The following is a 27,562-nucleotide window of genomic DNA, read 5'->3' as shown; positions in this document are numbered from 1 at the left end:
TTATATTTTTTAATTTATTTGGGATGAAAAAAAGCCAAAGGTGAAAATGAAGACGGTGATAGGGAAGAAAGTTCAAGGTGGTCTAGCGATGGTGGATTTTTCTATTAAATGTAAAGCCCTTAAGGCGACATGGATTAAGAAACTTGAGAAAAGTGAAAGTTGTGCATATATGTTTAGTAAGTGGGGTGGGAAACTATTATTTAAATGTAACTTTGATATATCATGTTTAGAACTGTCTAATTTACCGATGTTCTACTGTCAAGTACTGCAGGCTTGGCAGTCGATTGTGCAATCAGTTCCCAAATCTAAAGACGACATAAGTAAACAAATTATTTGGAACAATAGACATATATTAGTAGGCGGGAAATCTGTATTGCACAGCCGGTGGTGCCAAGCTGGTATTTTGAAAATATGTGATGTTATGTCAAGTGATGGTAACTTCCTAACATTAGGTGAGCTGGCTCAGAAATATGAAATAACCTTTACACCTGTGGATATGCTTAGATATTCTAGCCTGAAATCAGCTATTCCTAATGTTTGGAAAGATATAGTAAAGAAGGATCAGCTTGATAACTCGGTGGAAGAAACCATCGCTTCACATACTTTTTCTTGTAAGCAGTTGTATGACATGTATCTAAAACAAACATTTGAACCCCCAACGGGCCAAGACGAACTGTTAAAAACTTTTGAACATGAAAACAGCTTAAAAACATGTATACTTACTACCTTTCATATGTACTAAGAATGTTAAATTACAGTGTTTTCAGTATAAGATAATACCTAGACTTTTGAAGACAAATTGCTATTTAAAGAAAATTAGAGTTATAGACACGGACAAATGTCCTTTTTGTGATAGTAAACAAGATCTAAGCCACTTATTTGTGGATTGTTGTTATGTTACTAAATTTTGGAATGACTTTCACTTATGGTGGCTCAACACTTTTTCTGAACATATTGCACTAACGAAAACTGATATATTGTATGGTATAATTGAAAAGCTGGAAAAGAATAGACACCTGAATCACTGTTTACTTTATGCAAAATATGACATCTATAAGTTAGAGTACATCATCGAATAACAAACCTTATTTCTGTAATGCATTATTTTCATGATATTCGAGACAAACATTCTTCGTAAAATGTCACACCTCAAATATGTATTCTGTGTATTATTATATTCGTATTAAGGGGGGCTTGCCACACTGTTTTTCGCTGTATGTACATTTCTTTGATAAATGAATAAAAAAAAATATGAATGCATTGCAAGCACAGTATGTTTGTAGCATTGTGCATTATTTTGTCAGTATTAAATTCTTAAAGATGAGCAACTAATGTCTTTCAAAGAAAGCCAAAGGACAGTCAATGTTCTGTTAGTCTGTATCAAGCCCTTGTTTGGACAGTTCTAGGCATAGTTGATGTTATGAGGATTGTTTTATGCAGCATTGTGCAATAAAGAAATCTCTGCCTCTCAATATGGCCATGCAAATCTTACAGATTTGAAATGGCAGTATGCCACGCGGAAAATGCAAATTTACAAGCGGTTTAATTTACAGGTAGAAATCGAACTGTTTGAAGGCTGTTCCTTACATCTAGGGAATTATTACACTAGAATTTCAGCATGATGTACCCCAACATAATTTTTGGGAGTGGCTGCTGTCCCTTTCCCCCCTCCAGTGCCGCCAACACTGCTTTAATGCAGCTGCAACTATAATGCAGCTGCATTGAACTCTACATGTATCTACTCAACAGCTTCAAAAGTTTCAAATAGCTCATTCATTAATATTAGTCAATTTGTATATGCCTTAGCATTTGTAACAAGTTTTTTTCCATGACGGGGCCCAAACAAAACCCAATGTCTGCCCATTTACTTCCAATGCTCAATACGCAAGAATACATAAAATTATACATGTATACATGCATGTACAATCCCCACCCCTAAATCCTAAATTGGTGCCACCCAAAACAATACTTCCATCCCAGTAGTGATAAACCATGAGTCATCACACAGACATGACAACAACAATTTAATGAGCTTAACTTTCCTTTTGCACCCTCTGAGTCTCTTGTTGTGTTTTCTTTTCCACAGCGTAAACAGTCAGGGTCTCCTTTGTAACAGTAGAAGACAGTAATTGAACAGAACTTTTAGTTTCTAGTGTGATATGCTGAGGAGTGGTTATAATGTATAGTATTACCCGCTTTACAGATACAGTCTAATGGTACAACAGATTCAAAATGATACTAGAACCACCATAGCAACTGTTTACTTTAGAACATATTAATGTTACAAGAGTATCTTGGCCCATTTTAAGAAATTTTGTGATTCTTAACACAGGATAGGGCCCACGATAAAGCACAACATGTACGTCACTACGGCCAAAGTGATGTTCCCTGTTAAACAGTATTGACTTAGAGCTGAGAACCTAGTACAGGGCTGGTGCAGGTTATGTGTAGATAGACTCCAATATACAATGTCATGTAATTACCTCACTAAAGGCCTGGTCACATAAAGTATGTAGCAATCAGAATCAGGACGACTCACACCATCGAAAATCTGGTCAACTCGGCCCAATACGCAGTATTTCCAGTTCCAGAGAACAACACCCCCTCTTCTGACCCCCCAGTTGTCAAACACATCAGAAGGACACCTTCCCCCCTCTATCTTCTGACCCCCGTCATAGATCCCATCAGAAGAACAGCCCCCTCATGCGCCGGCCCATGCCTGGTCGGTCGTACAGCAGGCTGAACTTGTTGATAAACTGGTTGATGGTGTTGCAGCCTTTAGTGATGGCCCCCAGGTAAGCCATCAGGCTCACGTCATTACATTGCTGCAACAAGACATGTGGAAAAGATACAGTTACTGTAGTGTAAATGATCTATAGTAAGCAGAACATACTGTACTCTGCCTTTAATTTTTCACGGTTTTCATTGGATGTTTGGTCAACATCGAATCAGAATGTTGCCTGTTGCAGACAATATTTTTTTCTCACAGAACATTTGAAAACTTATAGACATAATTTTGTCCTAAAATACATATATAAATACAACCTTAAACAAGACATTCTGCCAAAGTGTACTGCATGTGTGCAAAATTCATAATTCATGAGTTTTGCACACATGCAGTACATTCTGCTGATGTGTCAAAATAATCAAATAAAGAGTTTTCCGTGCGACAACATCCATGCATTCTCTACCTCACGTTTCGTTCTTACCGTGCCTTTATTTTTCTATATTTCTATCCTACACGTAGGTCCAATTTTCCCCCTGTATGAAAACCCAGGAAAGAGTTACTCCTTACATTATAGAAGTCTCCAGTGAAGTTAGGTGTGTCCAGTACAGGTAGTCGGTGGCACAGACTGTAGGCCTCACGCATGATCTCATGGTTCCTTGGTACCGCCCCTAGAACAAATCAGAGATTTTGGACTTAGTCTAACAGATATTTTCGGTTCTTGTGACCTTCAAGTTCATCCCATTTCCTGTGTCTGACATTATGACCTGTTCATTCTGCCTGTCAAATTTCCTCCCACCCAAGTGTTGTCAGCCTTATCTAAGGCCACAGCAAGTAATTTTAATGGATGACATCAGCACAGACATTAATTTTTGCTTGAAGGTGGATGGCAGATAACTATGAAGAGAGAAGATATATTAAGAAAAGGCTCTGAATTAATGTTTTGTTTCTTATATTAGCTTACTTTGATGCAGTGATATGTGATGTTCCCACTGAATAAAAACCATTTGTACAATGATTGAGTCAAAATTTTAAAATGTAGGAACCTTGTTTTTTTTGGCCTGCTTTTTTTTTAATGCTCGCATTAGATTTGGAGTCTGCGGAGGATGTCATCCATAAAATTTACTTGCTGTGGCCTAATGAAGGTTAACACGAAAACAATCACTTGAAGAAATTATGCACTGTGATTACATGTGTAATATCAGCACTACTGGATAGAAAGACATAGATATTTGCTCCACTATGATAAGGACAAGTGAAGTCCAGAGAACCTACATGTATATAATATGATATAATACCTCTTTGAACATCCTTGATGTACTCCAGGATGATTTTGACCCGACAGTGTAACATCTTGATGGCACTGTGCTGGGCAACCAGGTGTTCAGCAACTGTGGGGGTGGAAAAATCTTTATTTTAGGTTTAATTTACCTAAAAATGTTTACATACCTAAAAAAAAATCTAATTTCATTTATTACCTCCATGTTTGGAGTTTTTGTCTGTTTCCTTGAGTTTCTGTAGTTGTTTAAACATGCTACATAGGTACACATGTATGTTGGCCACACTGACAGGAAGCTAGGTCTAAGGTCCCAGAAAAGGTTGTCGCATTTCCTGTCTTCGAATTCCTGCTATTTTGGTCTCCATTGCCTTATAATTATAGAGCCAGTGGAAGATGTAAAAGAAACAAGATCTTGCAGCACGTACAAAATAAGCAAGAAATTCTCAATAATGAATAACAGGTTTCCATAGAACAGAAGTCATACAAGGAAGACACAGGGGTTTTTCTAAACAGGGGAATAAGGGCACTGCTCCCTCATGTAACCAGCCAGTGCCCCAAATTAATTTTCAGATTGAATCCTTAGTGGCTACTTATACACACCATTTAGTATTTCTCAAAATGATCTTTTCCCAGTAAAAATGTAAAAACAATACAACATAACACTACATTCTAGCATTAGAATCTGTGTTATTCTCATTAAAAAACCCCCCTTGGTCCCTTCATTCCCTTGCCGTGCTTGTGATCTGCTCCTTCAAGCTAAATTTTTCTAGAAAAACCCCTGGAAGACATCCAACGTATTTGCAGTGTCATGAATTTGTGATGGAGTGGTCACTGCAAAAACTGTGAAAACAAGGGAACTGCAAAAGTGTCTGAATTTACAGTATATACACCTTTACCTGTGGAGCTATCAGATGTGTCGGCGTTGGACATCCTGGCGACATGGTCCACCCCTATCCGCTCAGCCTCCTCCGTAGCCAGCGTGTACTGCAGCTCCACAAACAACATGGTCGCCTCGCCTTTCACAAGGTCAATCACTGACTCATATATACTCACTGGGAGCTGAAATAGTGATTAGACAACAAATTATTATATACTAGTATTATTCTGACCTTCAAACTCACAGACAAATTGTTTGTTATGTACAATGTATTGGAGGGGGATTGTATATGATGTAATATTATCGGGTATTGCACCCCTTACTGAATTCCTCCACATACCACCCAGTCACTCTCCCTAGCACTGACTTGGTAACCTTCAAGCGTGACCTCCCTATATATCAAACTGTCAAAATCACCTCCCACCCACCATGTAACCAAATCTATTAGTACATAGAAACCCACAAACAATACTTACATTCCCAAAAGTAGAAATAAAGAGTGAAAACTTACGTCTGTGTGTCGGGCCATGGGATTGAGTTTCAGTAGGATGGGGCTCTCATTTATCTCACAAACCTGGGGAATACAAATGGGTTTAAAAGACCAAATGACACAAAAAAAGTCTGTAACATACAAGCTTTATACAAAAGTATACATACAATATAGTCACTTGAAGTTTGTTTCAATCATGTTGACTGAGAAATTGAGTCTCTACAGGCATCCAAAGTACATTTTTGGAGATGATCTGGCAAGCTTCCCAATCGCCCGCCTCAGGCATCTCTTTTTGCATCTGTATGTTTTATTTTTGCATTTCTGTGCTTCTCCTGAGCTGATGTCACCCTGTGATGTCAGCTCAGGAAAAAGTACAGAAATGCAAAAATAAAACATGATGATATTATGCAAGTCATCTGCCGGAACTGGCTATGCTGATTTTTATAATGAGCAGTTTCAACAAAGCCTGTGGTTTGAATCCTGGTCTAGCTGTCAGTGACATGAATTCCAACTACTACTAGTACTAGAGTGAGATGTTTGAGAATGATCACACCTCTAACATGTTAAACAGAAAATGAGAGACTTAGACTTACTGGAAGTGTTTGTGGCTTTTGTGAGCTTCAAGTTCACCTCATTACCTGTGTCTGACATGCTGTCAACTTAGACTCTTTCTAAATAAACTGACATTCCAAAAAACAGCCACAAAATAGTACTTGTACATGTACTTCATACCCAGGAAAAACTCAATACATTTTACTTTGTACTTGTACCTCCTATCACACAGAAACTTACACAAAGAGACATGCACATTTATGCACATGCACACACACACACACACACACACACACACACACACACTCACACACACACTCACATACTCACACTGACTCACACACACTCACACTCCTACTCACCTGTCTGTGTACTTTCCTGTCAGCCTCAGAAGGGTCTCCCCCTGTAGTGTACCAGCCCAGGAAGTCACACTCACTCACTCACTCACTCACTCACTCACTCACTCACTCACTCACTCACTCACTCACTCACTCACTCACTCACTCACTCACTCACTCACTCACTCACTCACTCACTCACTCACTCACTCACTCACTCACTCACATACACACACACACACACACACACACACACACACACACACACACACACTCACACACACACTCACATTCTCACACTCACACACACTCACACTCCTACTCACCTGTCTGTGTACTTTCCTGTCAGCCTCAGAAGGATCTCCTCCTGTAGTGTACCAGCCTAAGAAGTCCAGCTCCTTAAACACCTGACGAACTGAACAGGAATACTTGTGTCATTTTGTTACCAAAACTTAGAAGTAGCTGCATTTAAATCAACAAATAAATCTATTGCGTTCAGGTAACAAAAGAGTGAGGGAGGTAATCGGGGACAAAATTCTGCAGTTATCATATATATGTTAGGGAAGAGACTCCAATCTGGAACAATTCTACTGCCAGGTAGAGATCCTGATCAGAGTCGATCTGTCAACAGAAACTCAGATCAGGATCTCTACCAGTACCAGTAGATATCCCAACCAAAATCTGAATTTAAAAACATTCACTTGAAAGACTAAAGATCAATGAACTGACTTAAAATTTAGGATTTGCAAATGGGAAGCTATCCTAACAGTAACGCATTAGCAAAGATTAAAATGAGTTCTCTGAGTTGTAACTTGTTAGAATAGCTTATTCTATCAGACTCTCTACCCTGACATAATTATTTTAATTTTTGGTCCCAGTTATGTAAGAGGAAAAATTTATCCTTGTTGAAGTTGTTCTGTAGGAGGAAAATTCCAGGATCGGTTCTAAGGCCATGACTCACATTGTTCCTCCTTGGTGCTAAAATAGTTCCTGTTTTCATAAAGTCATTGGAACAACCCAATAATGAATGACGTACTTAAATCCTAGCTATGTAAGAGGGCCAAAGGAGAAGAGGAAAACTTTAACCCTAATTCTGTAGGGGGAAAATTCCAGTATCAGTTCAGTAAGACATGACTCACATTGTTCCTCCTTGGTGCTAAAGTAGTCCCTGTCGATGATGATGTCTCCATCGATGGTGTCAAACATCAGTTCAAAGGAGTTACAGATCTCCAGGTTCCTCCCTGACTGCTTACCCAGCAGGGCTCCCAGAACTGGGCAGAAAAACATTTCAGACTAAAATCTTTTCTAAATATGTTTGCAGTAGTGTTGTGCTTTGCCGGCGTACATTTGAGAAAAATACCGATTACAACATCTGAAAGCCCTGTTTTTTGTTGTCACCAGGAACAACAGGGAAAATGAACTTTATATGGTGAAATTAATGTTTAAGCAACACCAATTCAATTGGTTGGTTCTCAGATTTTTTCAGAAAAAATATGAAGGGACAGGGCGAAAAAATATTTCCATGGGTAACTTTGCTACTACTAGGAGCAGATCATTCTTGCATCGCGAGTGCGGGAAAATGCTAGTAGTAGTAAATTTACCCAAACCACACGAAAGGTCTAGACGATTTTCTCTGTACCCTGGTAGCATTGGAATACCTATTCATACATGTAGACTCTGTTTATTGTTTGTTTGTTTATTGTTTATTGTTTGTTTATTGTTACGTAAATTCATTTATTTTCTTTTTAGGAGTTAAATTTTGCAGTATGAGAGGAGAAAAGAGGTTTTTACTGCAATGAAACAATCCTAATAGTAACCCAATGGTTAGGCTACAGCAAGTAGTTTTTATGGATGACATCAACGCGCGCATTAATTTTTGCCTGATTTTGGAGACCAAAAAAATTGTTGCCTTCTGACAGTGGTCAACATGCCAAAAATGGGCAAAGATGTCTGTTGCCATGCCGGAAGGTGGATGGCAGATAACTATGAAGAGAGGAGACAAGAAAAGGCTCTGATTTAATTTTAAATTTTTTAAATATTTTGTTTCTTACTTTGATGCAGTGATATGTGATGCTGGCTGTGTATATGTGATGTTCCTACTGAACCAAAACCATTTGCACAATTTGATTGAGTACAAATTTTAAATTGAAGGAACCTTGTTTTTTTTGACCCGCCTTGTTTTTTTTTCACCCTCTCGCATTAGACTTGGAATCTGCAGAGGATGTCATCCATAAAATTTACTTGTTGTGGCCTAATGTATAATTGCAAATAACTGAAAGATCTATAAATAGTATGGTATACAACACGTTACCTTGTACAGCCTTGCCCTCCTGAGCGCGGATGCGGGTCCAGTGTTCTGACACGTTCATGATCACCAGGGGGTGCAGCTGGACTGTTACACTTCCCGCTGTTCCAGGGGCTGCCATCACCCCCCTGGATGTACCTATGCAAGGATGGGACATTGGAGATTAAAAAAAAACTTATCAGAGAATCTGTACAGCCTTAACACATTCTCCATTGTCTTCCTTGATTTAGTTATCATGTGATAATGTGAATCTCAAATCTGGCTTCAAAATTGTATTTAAGCTATCGCCTCATCATCCTAGAAATTTAATTTAAACTTCCCTGCTTGAACATACATGTAGAGCTGTTGTAACAGTGGAGGTTTATAGGCACTACCAACTGACCCGGCCGATGGACCTTTTAGCTGAGTGGTTAGAGCATCAGCGTGTGGACTGATGCCTGGTTTGGTCGTGGGTTCGAACCCCGGCCCGGGACCAGGGGTTTTTATCTGTTTCTACTCGCTGAGCACTCCTGTTTCTTACACTGTTTTTGATATTATAAGTGTTTCTGATCACGTATACAGTATACATCATATACGTGTATGCAAATTATATGACGACAAATGTGAATCATAAATTGGCACACCAAATGCCACCCGCTTTTCGCTGGCCGTGACCTTGTGGCAATCGCTAGTGTTGATCAACTGCAGTGCACAAATTCAGGGCAGGTTTTTGGCTCCCTAAATTCTACTAATTCCAGCCAAATATTCTAACACAAAAAGGGTCATCAGTTGTTGCCTTTCGAAGGTGCCACATTCTCAACAACTTTGCACTTCAACCTGCCCGGAAGGTGTCAAAGTCGTACACACTTTTCAGACAATATCTATTTTGACTTAACAGCTTAAAGAACTCTGACTTTGCAGTTATTTACACAAAGGTTTGGCCCATGTATAGTTCTCTTTTTAATATCGTGTCTTTTTAACACCCTTGCACATCTAGGCAGTTACTTTCTTACAGTTAATTTGCAAAGAAGAAAGAAATGTAATTTTTTGCTTTTGACTTTTAAAAAAAAGATGACAACAAGGTGAGATTTGTCAAATAGCTCGATGTATTTCTTCTTTTTGCTACCCTCTTTACTGGTCTTTAGTCTTGGCCAGGGTTGCAAGTAAGAAGATGCCCTCGCTATCATAATTCATATTCATAATTCAGATAACACAAGTTCGAAACTGCGCCCCCTTCCCCATGTTTCTATTCCGTTTACAAGAAAGATCGGATCAAGTGTTACACAAACTGGCTTTTTTGTGATGTAAGAGAAACGAATACTTCAAGTGTAAGCCAAACTGGTACATTTTAAGCCTGTTTTATGGACATAAAGCAGGTTTTTACGTTACCTTCCTCGGCTCCCCCAGTCGCACCTTGCTCGTCGACCTCCATCTTGAAAATATAACCGCAGGAAAACGCTAAATTCACAAATTCAACGATGACAGGAAAAATATGCCACATCTAAATAACATAACTTAGTAAACACATATTAGTGATGACATAAAATAAGTAGTTATTGAATTTAATTAAAATTATTTTTTTATGCAGCTAAGTATGTTTTGTCAATTTTCTTCGCGTTCATACGTTTGGATGACAAGCTAAGGACATGTCAGTGCAGCAACGACATCTAGCGATTTGGACTAAAAAGGTAATTCCATCGCCATCGAATCAAAATGATGACCTCTACTCTAGTGACAGTATACATAATAAGGCATTGGTCATCCTCGACTACAAGAGACGAACAAGAGATAGTAAAGTGCAGGATAGAAATTGGGTGATTATCAGTTTTAACTGGGAAAACTTAAATGGGAAAGTTCAAAGCTCAAAGGAGCGGACCAAGAAAAAGTGGAAAGGGAGAACCAAAATGGGAAAAAATTCAGGGTGGCAAAACAAAATATATTTTATATGTAACAGATATGTAAATCTTTCTGATATTAATTACTCCGTGAAGGAGGTCAAGACTAGCCTGGGTACCATCCTACAAATCAAATCTATACAATCACCGCTATTATAAACACGTAAAGATACAACAATTTGAGCAGAAAATTGCCATTTGTAATGAAAAAGGACCCCCTCCACCTCAATATCCGGTCACACATGTTTTTGTAAATTCGTGGGGTGAACGAAATCCGTTTTTCAGACTTTGATTCCAGTATTCAGTATACCAATATCCAACAAGGACGTTTGTGTTTCAGGTCACAAAGAAGTTACGTCTGATTCATAATTGATTGAACAGTCCACATCAAGAGTCCATAGCAACAAATCCAAAATAAATGCTCTCACCAAATGTACACAAAACGGTATCTCTTGATTATACTTTTTTCATTCTTCGTGATCTAATTATGTAACCTACGTTGAACGCTAATCCTCTGGGTAAGATTGTCCGTGTACATGTAGCTTTTTAGGTTTCTGTCATGACAACCAGGTATACAACTTGTCTTTCTACTTCAATATTGCTGTGCAACCTTTGATTAAAAGCCAAAATGCCAATTTGCAGGAGTTTAACTTAAAACGTGGACTAAGGCCATGTTGATTTGATTATATGGATGACATCCGCGCGCGCATGAATTTTCGGCCGTTTCCAAAAAAAAAAAAACGTTTTCAACCATACTGTAAATCGTACAAAACAGTTGCAAAATGAGCAAAAATATACCATAAGTTACAAAAAAAAATAATAAAAACTATACCAATGTCGTAGAATGCCAAAATCAAACGAAAAAAGACGAAATTGTAAAGAAATGAACTTGAAGACTAGATTATTCGCCAAACCATATTCTGTGCCATTTGCTCAACCTTCATGACCACGTAGATTTCATAATGAAAAGAACTTTTTTTTTTGCAAAACTTTTTTTTATTCGCACGCGCGCATCAGTTTTGGGGCTCCCGGAGGATGTCATCCATGTAATCAAATCAACATGGCCTAACTGGTTCAAAATGTATTTTGCACGACAGTACAGGTCTTTGATGCAGTGTTTAAAACGTGGATTGGGACCGCTTTATTGACTTAGGCCGCATAATCCGCTTTTTAATCATTTAGATGGCTGTTGCGCAACGCGTTAAATTACAAAAACCTGATTTTCCAAGATGCGAACTTGTATAAAACAGGGATTAAGTGTTCCCTAGGAATAAAACCCGTTTCAGAACCCCCACCTTGGCAAAATACTGGCTGTGCTGTGGGCTGGACGTTCTGTGGATGGTTAGCGGTCTGAAACATAGTCAAACCTAAACAGGTAGGCTGGTATCACTATTCTAAGTATCATTATGCATGCTAGATTCTTACGAGCTGACAAAGGTGTGCACATCAATCATATTTACATCATACAGCTTACGACTAAGGTCACGCCTTTTTAACTATGCAGCAATTTTGGTACAAAAAAAATTTAACGTTTTACGCTCTTTTTTTGCTACAATAACGTCCAAGAAACACGCCTTTATTGTGCTTCTTGTTGACCAGACAGGACGACAGGACTGGAGTCCTCATCATGAAGAGGGCGGCTGTATTCGCAGCTGTGGTACTGGTGTCTGCACTAAGGTTCGTACAGCTTGTTAAGGCCCTGGTCACATATGTCGTACAATCGTCGCACGATATAGCAAACTGAAGTAATTCTTGGAAATGTCTTATTTTTTTGCATATGTCGTGCAAGATTCAGTCGTTTATTTTAGGCCACACCGATTCAATTTTATAGATGACATCCTGTGAAGACCCCCAAACTAGTGCGCGCGGGCGAATAAAAAAAATTCCGGCCAAAAATAAAAATGCTACTAAAGCACAGGAATACAAAACTGGTATTGTGAATATGAAGCAGTACATAGCGACGTATACGACAAGCCGGCACATGCTGGCTTTTTGTGGAATTTATGAATCGGTACTGTAAGTATGTACTGAGTTCTTGAGTCGTGGAGCTTCAGTATCCTGGATGCTCGGCTCCGTATTGTCGCTAACTACAATGGACTACCCAGGCCTAGAGCCAGGCCAGAGCCTCGGTGGATGCGATCTTTTTTTCTTTTTCAAGGCGACAGGCGAAAATCAATGCGCGCGTGGATGTCATCCATAAAATTAACTCGGTATGGCCTAATACGGAAAAAGCTGTCTGCGTGACCTTAGATCTAAGTCGGTGGTTACTAGTAGTTCTGTCGCAGCCTGCTTGAAAATCCTAAATCCTAAACATCAAAATCGCACGACGACTTACGACGAGTGTGACCACGCCGGTATACATGAACAACATTAAATATGTAGTAGCAACTGCAAAATGCCCATATTTTGCCCTGAACAGTGGAAAAAAGTCCTTTTCATCCTAGTTGTTACAGTTATTCCATCTTTCAATGCAATGGTATCATTAAAAGTTCAAAATTCATTGTTTAAATTTTGAACCAGCCTGGTGTGTTGACTACATGGCTCCTATCGTACCATTTTGGGCCATAATAGGATGCCTAGGTCTGTTTTTTTCGCCCGCCCGCTCCATTATTTTTCTACAAAATTCCGTTAACCAAGAAATTAAATTGGTGTGGCCTTACAGTACTTTGAAATATTACAGCGTGAAAAAAAAGCGAATCGAGAAGAAAGAATATTTTATGAGTTGAAGTTTCCTGTGAAGAACTTAATCTATCTATGTGCATGCCCGACAGCGCCGCGGCAGTTCGTTGCCCGGTGTGTGTGAAGAAGGCCTGTCCGCCCACACCGACATGTCGGGGGGAGGTCGTCAAGGATGCGTGCGGCTGTTGTGACACGTGCGCAAAGGTAAAGTCCCTGTTACTTACACATGCAAAACCTTCCCCCGAACACCAAGGTTCGGGAACAGTCTGAGCAGCTTAAAGCCTCTGTTACACATGTATAATATCCAAGCAGATCCAAGACAGTATCCATTAGCCAGAGAAAGTCGATCGCCGGCGATCATTCCCCTACAACCTCTGCTTGGAGAGTAACATACGTACACAGTCGAATATAATGTCTCGATCACTACTGTGACACTAGCCGAGAAAGGTTCGGCCATGATTTGCTCGTGTTTGGCTGGTGTTCCGAGGTAGGTCGGGCGTGGTTGGCAGGAAAATTTGACTCAAATTTAACTCAAATTCGAATAGATTCGTACAGAAAGGTAGACGTGGCCAAAATCTGACCAGACTGCTCCCGACCTCCTTGGTCGGCTGGTGTTCGGGGGAAGGTTCTAGAGGTGTGACAGTTTGCTTAAACGGTTCGGTCACATTCGTCGTAGGCCGTCCTACGTTTGTCCTCTGCGTTGGTTGGCATGAAGTTTAGTGTGCCATCACCATGTCTTGTTATAAACGTTGGAATTGAAATATAATGGAATGTTGTATGGCACATGCACGATTATACCAAGAATAAAGACGACCGTACGGCGAATGTGACCGAGCCCTTAGATGAAATCAATTCAAGCCACCTTCCATCCCTGAAGGCGACTGTAGCACCCGTTATTGTCTTTTACAGCGTCGGTAGTCATTGATATTGTAGTTTAGGTAAAGTAGAAGACGAGGTACATTTTATTGTGGATTGTTCCATGTATGACAACGAAAGAAACATTCTTTTCGATTTTGTGTCAAGCAAATACTCCCAGTTTAAGTATTTGAATAGTATAGAGAAATTTATATTCCCTGCAGTCTTTAACAAACCAGCTCTAACTACTCATACAGCCAACTACATTTATAAGATTACCAGAAAGCGAGAGGAAGTTGAAAGTACTTGTGTACTATAGCCGTTTTATTATCAACATTATATATATTGATGTACTTTGTCAATATGTGACCTGTCTTTAGCCCAGTGGGGCAAAATGTACAATAAAGGTCTTCATTCATTCATTCATTCATTCATTCATTCATTCATTCATTCATTCATTCATTCATTCATTCATTCATTCATTCATTCATTCATTCATTCATTCATTGATAGGATTATGTTGGGGAAATGTGGCCATGTGTCTATTGTTACCCTCTACCAGGCTTTGGGAAGCGGCTGGAAAGAGTAGAAATCGGTAAAATAGAGAGATAACATGCCAGGAGAGTTGGTCTGCTGGAGAGAACAGTTTGCCGCTCCCGGGTGGGTGAGACTATCTACTGTGACCTCTGGGTGGAAGTAGTAAAAGCGGGAAGGATGGGAAGTGGTGTAATACCTGCTTGAATTACATCATACACACGAAGGACTGTTGAACTTGCAAGTCACGAAAACCTGTGGCCAACATGATTCCCTGAAGTCTGAAATCTCCGAATTTCTTCTTCTCTTATGCTTTAGATGGAGGGAGAGAGATGCGGAGGACTCGGGGATACTGCTGGGACATGCTCGTCCGGACTGACGTGTGTTAAGAAACGATCTACGAACAGTTGGTTGAGAACATTTGCGATGGGAACCTGCGAAGGTAGGGTCGTTATCAGGGGCAGTGGTGTCACAGAAGAGAAGTGATTTATCGTCAATTCGGCGCGAAATATCACAGCCGTGCCCTTGTGTTCATAAGGCCATGTTATCATTATATAGATCACATCCTCTAGCGACCCTGAAACTGTATCTGTATAGCTACGGTCACAACCCGCCGTACGTGCTTCTGCGTGCTGTCTACGTGCAAAAACGTGGGCAAACATAGGGCATCCGTGCGTGGTGAGTACCGCCTCCGTACGGTATCCTACGGATTTGGGAGCACGCAGACATGCCGTAGAACTTTAAGTGCATGTAAAACTTTTTCTGCGTGCGGTCTACGGATTCACCACCCGTGCGTGCGAGTACGAGCGACGCGCGTGCCCCGTACGTGCCGTGCGGAAGACGCATGTGTGAGTACGGCCTCCTTCCGGTAAAGTTGCAATCGCACAGAGATCGTACGTTGTAAGCACGTACAACTCACTTACCACTTACGCAACGTACGATGCACGCAACCGCTCACGGCCAGGCTTGGCATGCAGACCACACTCTTACACTTTGCGCAACCGTGCGAGTGACGTGCGAGTGACGTGCCACCCCTCGATGCCACTCCTTCCCCACGTTTTCAGAAAAAACGTAGCAGACGAAGTCTCCCAGGAAACGTACGGAATAAAAAGCACGTACGGCGGGTTGTGACCGAGGCTTATCTGTATAGCCGGTATAACCGCCTTTCGGCGTAACACACCAGCTTCGCAGGCACGCGGCGCGGCGGCAGCTGGCTATATTACACCGATCGACTTGTTACACCTAACCCTTGAACTTCTAGCTCAAACTGATGCGAGCGTGCGAACACAAAAAGTTTGCCAAAAAGTTGCTTTCATTATTCAAGATTTTCTTCACACTTACTTCTCTTCCTTTGGAATTGATTTTGGCTTTCGCGGCGGCATTGTTTTCCAATATTTTTCTTTAGCAATTTACGTTATACTTTTTGCAGCTGCTTTGTACCACGTCCCCAACATGGAAATGAAGAAAGGAATGAATTAGAGACCTTTACCCTACGTTTATGCTCTTTCAAGTTAAGCACAGGTCTGCAGGTCATGTATAAAGCAGAGACAACAATTACAATAATATCTCGAACTACACATACTGAAGTGAACCATTATTTACAGGTTCAATTTCCGTTTCGTTTTTAAGGCAGTTGTAGAGGTATACAATATGGAGCTAATGATATATGGTTTGTCTAGTTTCATAAGGAATACGAATCTGCTCGAAATGTCTAAAGTATATATAATTATTATATAGAGTGTATTTTCTCATTTCTATACAGTCAACTACAAAGTAATACTCATTCTTAATCTCATCTAAATCAAAAGATTGGAAAATAATTTACTTTATAGGAATGCGGTTTATTTATGCAATTTTCAATATGGAGTTTGTCAGAACTAATAATGTCCATCTTGAAATTTAATATATAGCTTATTGATACGTCGCTCTCTCTCTCTCTCTCTCTCTCTCTTTCTGTCTGTCTCTCTCCCTCTATTATCTTCCTCTCTCTTTCCTCACCCAGCAAGTTGCCGTGTGGGAGATGGGGCGTCCTATCGAGGAACCGTCTCTGTGACAGCAACAGGCATGACATGTCAACGCTGGGACAGTCAGACACCTCATAGACACACCATGACACCCGCTAAGTACCCATCACTGGAGCAGAACTACTGCCGGAATCCGGACGGCGAGTCAGGAGTTTGGTGCTACACCACGGACCCCAGCGTCAGATGGGGGTATTGTAACGTACCGCCGTGTGGTAAGGTCTGACTTTGTAACCTCCACTTTGCATGAGGGTGTTTTGGAGACAATGCATTCGTGTATAGGGCAATTACCTTGATAATATTCCTTATTCCATAAAATTCCATTTTGTAGGGAGGTGATATTGAAATAGTCCATTTGCGGGTAGAAATAACTTTCAACCATTATTAGGTAGAAGTTACTTTGCACCACAAATGAACTTCCATGCGAAAGCCATAGTGTTTAACTTAGATAAAATGCACTTTATAATGCACAAAACACTACGGCAATGAAAACTAGGATTGATGGAACGTGAGCAAGAATATACGTGTCTAATGATGAGTTGATCCGTGCTCATCATGCAGAGGCTTTGCACCCGAGAGCTAATTCCCTGGTTCGCCAATTTATGTTCTCCTCAGTACTGAAAGTGCAAGCGCCCTTTGTTCAGTACATATTGCTCTTCTATGTATTGTGCCCAGTTGTGGTTACAATACACTATGGGTGCAAACTGATTACAACAACGTTTTCAGAATCTTGTTTGCATATGGAAAATTCGAGGTTGCCAGCCTAATGTTTGTGTCACCTTTGATGCCCGTAGAAGGATATTAACACACTCAATTGTTACTAGCCTCCTCAACTCTAATAATGGTATCATGAAGCTTACAATTCACTTTTATATATTCACTCTCAGTAACTACTGGCAGCGGTGGTTCGGGCCGGCCTACAAACGGTAATAAATTCATTTTTTAACACCACTATACTGTATCTCAGTTTTTTTTACCTGACATTGATGCATTTATCTTTGTATGTATAGATGTACCTTTCTGTTTTTAAACCTATGCAATTATATGGGCCTTTGGTGCCAGAAATAAAGAATAGATAAGATAGTTAATTTGGAATTGTCCATTCAAACTATTTCGCAAGCTGGGCCATCACTTAACTACGAATATGACTTTATCTAAAACGTAGATAAGTGTGCTACATGTATACAAACCCTTGCCAACGTGGACGCTGTGTGAATTTTTAAGAATTTAAAACATTTAAGAACCCTGAGTTGACAATCCTATGCAGTAACTGTTGCATTGACTTTTATAAGGTGTGTTAAGTACCGTTTTATCCTATTGTTTATCGTTACGAAATGCCGTCTCTATATCTGCTAGTCTTAGAAGGAGAGACAAAAATGATAAAAAAAAAGAGCGAGATGCATAAAGATTCTAAACGAGACCATTACATTTTTGCAAGTTTTCTATGGAAAATGGGAAAGAAAATATTTTACTCAAAATTTGCTCGTTTTCATTTTTTTCTTTTTCAAGACAAAACTTGGTTATATCCCACTTGAAATCCAAGGCAGCGTTACGTATACCCTATATGTTGTGTCTTCGTATACCTTCCCCCGTCCTCAACTTGATAATGTTCCACTTCAAGGCAGCGTTTATCAATTCCTCTCAAAAATGTCATCACCCAGCAAGTTGCCGTGTGGGAGATGGGGCGTCCTACCGAGGAACCGTCTCTGTGACAGCAACAGGCAAGACATGTCAACGCTGGGACAGTCAGACTCCTCATAGACACACCATAACACCCGCTAAGTACCCATCACTGGAGCAGAACTACTGCCGGAATCCGGACGGCGAGTCAGGAGTTTGGTGCTACACCACGGACCCCAGCGTCAGATGGGGGTATTGTAACGTACCGCCGTGTGGTAAGGTCTGACTTTGTAACCTCCACTTTGCATGAGGGTGTTTTGGAGACAATCCATTCGTGTATGGGGCAATTACCTTGATAATATTCCTTATTCCATAAAATTCCATTTTGTAGGGAGATGATATTGAAATAGTCCATTTGCGGGAAGAAGTAACTTTCAACCATTATTAGGTAGAAGTTACTTTGCACCACAAATGAACTTCCATGCGAAAGCCACAGTGTTTAACTTAGATAAAATGCACTTTATGATGCACAAAACACCACGGCAATGAAAACTAGGATTGATGGAACGTGAGCAAGAATATACGTGTCTAATGATGAGTTGATCCGTGCTCATCAGAGGCTTTGCACCCGAGAGCTAATTCTCTGGTTCGCAAATTTATGTTCGCCTCTACTGATCATGAAAGTGCAAGCTCCCTTTGTTCAGTACGTATTGCTCTTCTATGTATTGTGCCCAGTTGTGGTTACAATACACTATGGGTGCAAACTGCTTACAACAACGCTTTCAGAATCTTGTTTGCATGTGGAAAATTCGAGGTTGCCAGCCTAATGTTTGTGTCACCTTTGATGCCCGTAGAAGGATATTAACACACTCAATTGTTACTAGCCTCCTCAACTCTAATAATGGTATCATGAAGCTTACAATTCACTTTTATATATTCACTCTCAGTAACTACTGGCAGCGGTGGTTCGGGCCGGCCTACAAACGGTAATAAATTCATTTTTTAACACCACTATACTGTATCTCAGTTTTTTTTACCTATATTGACGCATTTATCTTTGTATGTATACATGTACCTTTCTTTTTTAAACCTATGCAATGATATGGGCCTTTGGTGCCAGAAATAAAGAATAGATAACTTAAGATAGTTAATTTGGAATTATCCATTTAAATTATTTTGTAAGCTGGGCTGATCACTTAATTACGAATATGACTTTATCTACAACGTAGATAAGTGGGCTACATGTATACAAACCCTTGCCAACATGGACGCTGTGTGAATTTGTAAGAATTTAAAACATTTAAGAACCCTGAGTTGACAATCCTATGCAGTAACTGTTGCATTGACTTTTATAAGGTGTGTTTCGTACCGTTTTATCCTATTGTTTATCGTTACGAAATGTCGTCTCTATATCTGCTAGTCTTATAAGGAGAGACAAAAATGATAAAAAGAAAGAGCGAGATGCATAAAGATTCGTAAACGAGACCATTACATTTTTGCAATTACTTTTCTATGGAGAATGGGAAAGAAAATATTTTACTCAAAATTTGCTCGTTTTCATTTTTTTTCTTTTTCAAGGAAACACTTGGTTATGTCCCACTTGAAATCCAAGGCAGCGTTACGTATACTATATGTTGTGTCTTCGTATACCTTCCCCCGTCCTCATCTTGATAATGTTCCACTTTAAGGCAGCGTTTATCAATTCCTCTCAAAAATGTCATCACCCAGCAAGTTGCCGTGTGGGAGATGGGGCGTCCTACCGAGGAACCGTCTCTGTGACAGCAACAGGCGCGGCATGTCAACGCTGGGACAGTCAGACTCCTCATAGACACACCATGACACCCGCTAAGTACCCATCACTGGAGCAGAACTACTGCCGGAATCCGGACGGCGAGTCAGGAGTTTGGTGCTACACCACGGACCCCAGCGTCAGATGGGGGTATTGTAACGTACCACCGTGTGGTAAGGTCTGACTTTGTAACCTTAGGTAACTAACAGCTGATGTTTGTAACTGCCATGTTAACGCTCTATGTAGTATAACATCACTGCTACATCTGCTCCTCGGTATTTCGGCGTTTTTGTGCACATCAATCGATGTCGTTTATTTGCTTACTAGTTAAGGATTACCGCGAAGCAATGGAAGCTCCTTGGTCTTGTCTTGTCTTGTTTAGGTACTGCACAACACCCCTAAATTGGGGTAAGGCGTGCAGGGGAGCTGTGCGATGCGCTATTGCTGCGTCCTCAGGTGTTGTAGTACTGCAGCGTTGAACTTCGTGGGTTCCGCAGTATCAGTTATCTCTTGGGGCAAAATGTTCCAATCTCTGACAGTTTGTGGAAAGTATGAATATTTGTAACAGTCTTTGTGAAACGTTAGTGGCTTGTATGAGTTTGAGTTGAAGTGTCGCGATTGGCGCAGGATAGGCGTCAACAAGGTTTTGACTGGAAGGGCTGTTTTTGAGTGTCTTGCTTTTTGAAGTAATGTGAGTCTACTTGCTGTAGCCTCCTTCGCAGTCTTGTTGGGCGTCGGCGTTATTTTTTCTCTGAGCGACGCGAGTAATATGCGGCCGCGAGGGACGATATGCTGCCGAGGGAGTTTTTGCCACGGAGAGAAGGTTTCGCGCGAATCGTGTAGTGGAGAGTGTGGAGGAGGATTTTGTTCCCTGGAAAATGGGGGAGCAAATATCTCAGAAATTTTCTTTTTAAAGATCTAAGAAAAGACATTTTCTTTGCTGCTCTTTTTTTCTTTGTCAGAGGCAAACTGCCCCGCCCACAGCCACTGGTCACAGCACGGTTCAGCCTGCCGGCCATCCTGCGACGACCCTTCTCCGAGGTGCACCAAGGGCACCAGGACGAACGTACCCGGATGTCACTGTGAGACAGGACATGTGTGGGAGGGCGATGTGTGTGTTCCCCTCACAGACTGCCCGGCTAGGAGCTGTCAACAAGGTGGCAAAACGTACCAAGTACGTATATTCTTCCTCAATCCTAGTTCACATTGTTGAAGTGTTTTGTGTTTTATAAAGTGCCTTTTATCTAACTTAAACACTGTGGCTTTCGCATCAAAGTTCATAAGTGTGTTGGCATTAATGGTATGTGCAAAACAGGATTTGTTGTGTTGCTATCAAATCGTTGGTACAGAGTGCTATTGACAAACTATAGATACCACCAGGCTATCCAGGCACGGAAGTATTGTTTTGAGCGGGTTTTTATGTGGGTTCGTGTGTATATTTCTCAGGGCATGTCGGGTTGACAGTCCCTGGGTGTTGGGAAGGTTGACAGGCAAAATAGTAGGAGGTCCAAAAGTTAGACATTGCAACTGGGGCAAACTTTGGGGCCTTTGCATTCCACAACATCGGGCATGTCTGGGGCTCGAACCAGGGACCTTTTGGTTCCGAGCCGAACGCTCTGACCATTACGCCACACTATGCCACTAAATTAACAAAAACGCAAAATAATTTCCCAGCGGTCTGAAATCTCCTGTTTCTTCCTGGTGTAGCTCGGTGAGACCTGGGCCCGGCAGGACGCTCCCGGTACCACGTGCAGCTGCTCACAAAACGGAACAGTCCACTGTGAGCAGAAGAAGTGTCCACATGGGGAGCTGATCGGGGAGGACGGGAGCTGGGAGAGTGTAGCTCCAGGCGTGCCTTCTTGTGTGAACACGACCCGTTCGAAACCAGTCGCGAGGACTGATTCCAACTTGTACAATGTCAATGAAAAGTAAAGGAAGAAAGCAAATTCCAAGAAATGAGGACAGGATCTAGATCTACGAGTACACTTTCCTTGATTAGAATGCGCTTTCGCTGGGCAGAACCCTAGAAGCTTTATGGCCGTCAATTCAGAGAACATCATTCCTGTTGATCTATGCATACATACCAGCTAACTATGTCAGGCTGAGTGAGAACTGTCTGTTACCATGGTGCTGGAAGCTGTGACTGGTTTCTATGGTGACAAAGAATCTACAGATCCTATCATCCGGGGTAGTTCTCAGGAATGGATCTCTCAAGTTAGAGGTGTATGGTCACAAGCTCTGTGAGAGATTGCGTAACACAGGCTACGATTAAGCTCAGATATGTAGAAAGTTGACATCACCACATTGTAGGGTATACTCATTAAAAATTGAAAGAAATCTTGTGGTGTCATCATTATTAGTACTTGGATGACGATACAATATCTGATGACCATGGAAATTACATACAAATTCCTGCAATAAACGTTTGGTTACTTCTTTTAAAAATAGGCTGTAGATTTCCACGATAGAAACATCTTTGGTTCGAAAACGCAGCCAACTTTACCAGGGATACTGTTAAACATGCCCTCTCACCATTATGGCGGCCATAGTCGTAGGTTGTCGCCAGCTGTGAAAGAACGGGAGGAAGACAACTGAATCATGCATGACTAGCATAAGATCGCGCTCAGTTTGTGATTGTACGAGGAATGTGACCAGGTAAGTGCGGAAGTTTCAGCAAAGAGAAAAATTGACCACGCGAGTCAGGTCGCGGAATATATAATGCTTGTCAAACCCATGGTGGGAAAAACTCCCTGGCAAATGTTCTTCTTCAAATAATAATATTTAGTTAGTCTGGTAGAGACTACGGAAGTTTTGGTGTGTTTGTAGTTAGGCTCTTGTCCCCTCCGTGGTGCTAGTTAGTTCGTCCCTGACTCCCATCCATACACCATGATTTAGGCCAAAGCAAGCAAATTTTATGGATGACACCCTCCGCAGACTCCGAAATCTAATGCGAGCGGGCGAAAAAAAACAAGGCGGGCCGAAAAAAACAAGGTTCCTACATTCTCAAATTTTGACTCAATAATTGTACAAATAGTTTTCATTCAGTGAGAACATCACATATACACAGCCAGCACCACATATTACTGCATATATATAAGTACAAAAACAGCAACACAAAACACAAAACATGAATCAAAGTCTTTTCTTGTCTCCTGTCTTCATAGTTATCTGACATTCACGTTCCAGCATGGCAACAGACATATTTGCCCATTTTCGGCATGTTGACCACTATCAGAGGGCAACAAAATTTCTTGTTTTTTTTTTAAATCAGGCGAAAATTAATGCGTCATCCATAAGAATTACTTGCTGTGGCCTTATTTTGTAAACTTGCTCATTGATCCCAATCCCACACAGCTGCCGTCAAATCTGAACAATCGCGAGTTTTAAAAAAAATCAATACCACAAACCGACCAATAGAAAAACGCTACGTAAGCCAGTCCCGGATGTGTGCGTATTTGCTCAGCTAACTAACCAAAGGGGGCGGCCATTTTAGTTTGGAACAGTGAAAAACAGATACGTTTGACTTTGAATTACTTAAAATCTAGAAAACTTTGACTCAAATGCTTGGCAGCTAATCATTGTAGGATGACATAACGAAATTTGAACAACGTGAGAAGGCCATAAAATTAAAATGCAAGACAATGGTAAACCCTGGTAAGATAATCAACGTACGGTCCGGTAGACATATCCACTATACGTTAACCAGGGTAAAACGGCTCGCCCCCTTTATTCAGCCGTATCCGTGGTGTTTCGGCATTTTCACCATGCTCGGGTACTTTCAAACGTTATTTCTCCTTTAATACCACAACAAGAAGGGCCAATCAGCTATCCATAAGACGCTAGACGTATAGGAGGAAAATCCAACAGGTGTTTTTGCTGAGGGACTACAGGTGACACGTAGAAAATGCAGCTGCTGCTGGTGTTTTTGGCGGTGCTGCAGATGTACATTCTGCCGCGTGGTGGCGCTACTGCCGGGTCGGTTGAAAAAGGTAAACCGACCTTTGACTTTTTAATAACTTCTGTATTACTGTCGGAATTCTTTGTAAACTTTTCTTTTGACCTTATACCAATTTCTCTGTTTCTTCAGGAACTAGTGTTAAAAACATTTCATGGGGCCGTATATGCGTACGTAGCTTTCTTTCGTCTTTGCATTTGTTCCTTTCTTGTCGTACGGTCCGGTCTGATGAATTTTATTGATCCAAAATGTGAGACTTAAAATGACAATCAACGAGAGTTTTAATTGTGTTGCCGGTATTATTCTTACTCTCTAAACTCCCGATTTCAGAGCCTGAACAGTTTCTTTCTCGAGTAGAGGGCCGATAATATATTTCTAGGTCCTGTTGGAGCTCGTTTTCAATCAAGCTAATAATTATACATTGTATCTTATAACGATATCTATTAACGATATTAAGTTAAAGATTTAAATGCACACTGCATCAAAGTAAAAGACAACAATAAATCAGAGCCTTAATGCTTGTCTTGTCTCGTCATATTTATCTGCCATCCAAGTTCCAGCATATGGTAACATCTTTGCCCATTTTCAGCAACGCTTGTCCTAATGCTTCTTCTCAAGTGCATTGTCAGAGGGCAATTGCAACAAAATTTTTGTTTTTTTTTCTCCAAAATCAGGCGAAACTTAATGCGCGCGCTGATCGCTGTCATCCATACAAATTACTTGTTGTGACCTTATGTGTAAGTCGGTACTCACCCCAAACCTTGTTTTTTTTGTTAACTGTATAATGTAATATTAATGTGTATTTTACTACTCAAAACCGAGAAACTGAAAATTCAGTCTTTTTGTAAGTAATAATACTGTTCAATGTGGTTAATTATTGATATAACACAATGACGTTTATTGTATTATCATTATCATACGTCAAATGTTGATAGGACAAGTTTATTTCTTGAAAGTAGTTAAAAGTGTATGTACATAATAGTATAATGCTGTATTTTATGTAAAGGACTCCAGGAAGAATAGTGATGTATTATCACTAATGGGAGCAACAAACAAACAAACAAACAAACAAACAAACATACCTTGTCTCCCCTCCCAGAGGCCTGTCCAGGCGGAAACTGCGAGTCAAGTTACAGCTTCAACAACGATGACGTCCTCATCCGTAAGCAGCGGTACGCCCGGGGCCCGGGCGGGGGCCGGACGGACTCGGACCGGCAGGACGACTCGGACGGAGTGCAGATAGAGACGGTGGAGTGGGATGAAGATGATATTGATAGACCTCACTATCACGGACAGTCAGGTAAGAATAAGGAGTTTGTACAGTAACGGAAGCTCTATGTAACACAAAGAAATGCTCAAAGAACGTTGTTAAATCAACACTTCTTTCTTTCAGAAATTTACAAAGCAGTCCTGTTACAAACCGACCCGGAGGACGACCAACCCGCCCAGAAGCCCCCTCTAGCGGAAAATGATATACCTCCAGATCAAGATCTGGACGATTTCAAGGCCCGAAGTGCCCCCATGGCAGAGGACAAGGCAGACGGTTCAACTGACACCGTCATAGACAAAGACAGGGATGAGAAAGATGAAACACTCACATCTGAAGCTTCAGAAGACAAGGGATCGTCAAAAAACAAAAATGTGGAATCAAAGAAAAAGAGGAGAAAATCAGGGAAAAGAGATCATGATGACTTCAGTGATCTTCACTTCCACAGGATGTCCAGCCTGTACCAGACTGTCATGACAAAAGGGGAGTTGGAGGAGGAAGAAGAAACCAAAGGGTCAGAGGTTACAGGTCAAAGCAATGGAGAAGGGCAAGATGATGACCTTGACCTTGACGAGAGCAAAAATGGTGATGAAAAGGGTGATGACAGTGGACTCGAAGAGCCAGAGGATCTTTCTGACACCACTGCCAATCAAGACAATGACTTAAATGTCGACAAAGAATCATTTAATGTGTCGGAAGACAAGGGATCGCCCCAAAACCTGGATGTGGAACCAAAGAAAAAGAGGAAGAAGAGAAACGCAGGGAAAAGAGACCACGATGACTACACCGGTCTCCACTTCCACAGGATGTCCAGCCTGTACCAGACTGTTATGACAAAGGGGGAATTGGAAGAGGAAGAAGAGGTCAATGGGTCAAAGGTTACAGGTCAGACCAATGATGAAGGTCAAGGTGATATCGACAAGGAAAGCGGAAGTGATAAACATGAGTGTTCTGAAAACTGCAACTGCCCATCTTGTCAGAAAGGACAGCAAGAAACAGAAGAATCTTCAGAAGATGAAGATAATGTGGATGATAGAGGAGGAGCTAAGAACAGAGGGGAGGATGTGGGAGGAGCCAAGAGGAGTGAGGAGGATGGAGGAGGAGTCAAGAGCAGTGAGGAGGATGGGGGAGGAGTCAAGAGCAGTGAGGAGGATGGGGGAGGAGTCAAGAGCAGTGAGGAGGATGGGGGAGGAGTCAAGAGCAGTGAGGAGGATGGGGGAGGAGCTACAAGTGAGGAGGATGGGGGAGGAGCTACAAGTGAGGAGGATGGAGGGAGAGCTACAAACAGTGAGGAGGATGAAGTATACGAGGACACTGACCAAAGACCTGTAGAGAAGCTAAATGAAGAAGAAACCCAGGACAAAGAAAGAGAATCAGCTGAGGAGGATACACCAATAAACGTGAAAGACTACATTTCCAGGATGTTAGTAAAGTATCGGGACGAGCGATTGGTTCACACTCACACGGATGACCCCTGAGACACAGTCTCACCACGGCTCAGTAACATTACATATCATACAAACTGGCTATAATTTAGTAAAAAGAGGAGATATAGTATTCAAACAAGACTGTATTTTGATGACTAGAGAATTACTACTAAAACTGTATTTTTCTTGATGTTTTCAAAATCATATCCAGTTGCTTGAGTAACTGCTTTTTAGTGTATTTTTCTTGATTTTTCTAAACTGTTCTGTCAAACGCTTTGTGACCTCCAAGTTCACCCCATTTCCTGTATCTGGCCCTCTGAACTGTCATTCTGCCAGTCAATCTTCCCCACTCACATGCTATCAACCTACTCTGTCTCAACAGACACACAAACCCAAAGCTCAGCCACCCAAAATAATACTTAAATCCTGGAAGTAAAAAAACAGTAGAAGCAAATTCATCAATAAAATACTAAGGAATACTCTTGTACTACAGAAAAAAAAAACCTATTCACATTTAAAACAGAGTAACTGACAAAACTGACAAATTTTCTTTTCTTTGTAAATAGCAAATTTTATGCCAGAGAATGCAATAACTAAATTAAAAGTATGATATACAAAGTATTTTGTTCTTGTACATAAAAAAAATTATCAGCATATAAAGAAACAACTAAAACATTATGTGTCATTTGTGTTATGTTGCACTTCAGACAATTCAACCTTAAACATGCTCTGACCAACATAAAACACCACATTTCTACATGTACTTACATGTAGTCAAAGTACTTCTGTCTATAAACAAAAGCTTTATTTACTGTACTTTCTCTTAAGGTCTTACAAAATTTTGTTACTCAGCAAACAACAGAAACTTCCAATAACCTTAAACCTGTAGTCGGTGTGTTTAACAATAATAAATGTACATGTCTGATTTTGCCTTCTAGTGTGTTAATGTAAGGCTTTTAGGAGTTTCATTGCAAC

At 40.8% G+C, this 27,562-nt stretch overlaps 3 protein-coding genes across 3 annotated transcripts; 2 read left to right on the top strand and 1 right to left on the bottom strand.

Moving 5' to 3' along the window:
- Positions 1–2,020: 2,020 nt before the first annotated feature.
- LOC109463808 (COP9 signalosome complex subunit 6-like) lies at positions 2,021–10,000 on the bottom strand. Its single transcript, XM_019760675.1, has 9 exons — positions 9,935–10,000; positions 8,573–8,704; positions 7,401–7,532; positions 6,588–6,676; positions 5,393–5,455; positions 4,901–5,063; positions 4,024–4,116; positions 3,296–3,396; positions 2,021–2,825 (listed from the first exon to the last, which is right to left on the bottom strand). Exons 1-9 carry the CDS (start codon positions 9,975–9,977, stop codon positions 2,685–2,687), a joined length of 957 nt encoding a protein of 318 aa, XP_019616234.1. The 5' UTR covers positions 9,978–10,000; the 3' UTR covers positions 2,021–2,684.
- A 2,067-nt stretch (positions 10,001–12,067) lies between these two features.
- Positions 12,068–21,870, top strand: LOC109463742 (plasminogen-like). Its single transcript, XM_019760589.1, has 8 exons — positions 12,068–12,117; positions 13,212–13,323; positions 14,827–14,950; positions 16,511–16,744; positions 18,191–18,424; positions 19,878–20,111; positions 20,901–21,112; positions 21,646–21,870. Exons 1-8 carry the CDS (start codon positions 12,068–12,070, stop codon positions 21,868–21,870), a joined length of 1,425 nt encoding a protein of 474 aa, XP_019616148.1.
- Positions 21,871–23,677: 1,807 nt separating this feature from the next.
- LOC109463845 (uncharacterized protein DDB_G0290685-like) lies at positions 23,678–27,378 on the top strand. The gene is made up of 4 exons (XM_019760723.1): positions 23,678–23,927; positions 24,993–25,193; positions 25,287–26,185; positions 26,309–27,378. Exons 1-4 carry the CDS (start codon positions 23,843–23,845, stop codon positions 26,636–26,638), a joined length of 1,515 nt encoding a protein of 504 aa, XP_019616282.1. The 5' UTR covers positions 23,678–23,842; the 3' UTR covers positions 26,639–27,378.
- The last annotated feature ends 184 nt before the right edge of the window (positions 27,379–27,562 follow it).

Source organism: Branchiostoma belcheri, unplaced genomic scaffold (genome assembly GCF_001625305.1).
Source record: "Branchiostoma belcheri isolate BF01 breed outbred unplaced genomic scaffold, Haploidv18h27 scaffold13, whole genome shotgun sequence".
Taxonomy (NCBI): Eukaryota; Metazoa; Chordata; class Leptocardii; order Amphioxiformes; family Branchiostomatidae; genus Branchiostoma; species Branchiostoma belcheri.
This window is presented reverse-complemented; position numbering and strand designations above follow the sequence as displayed.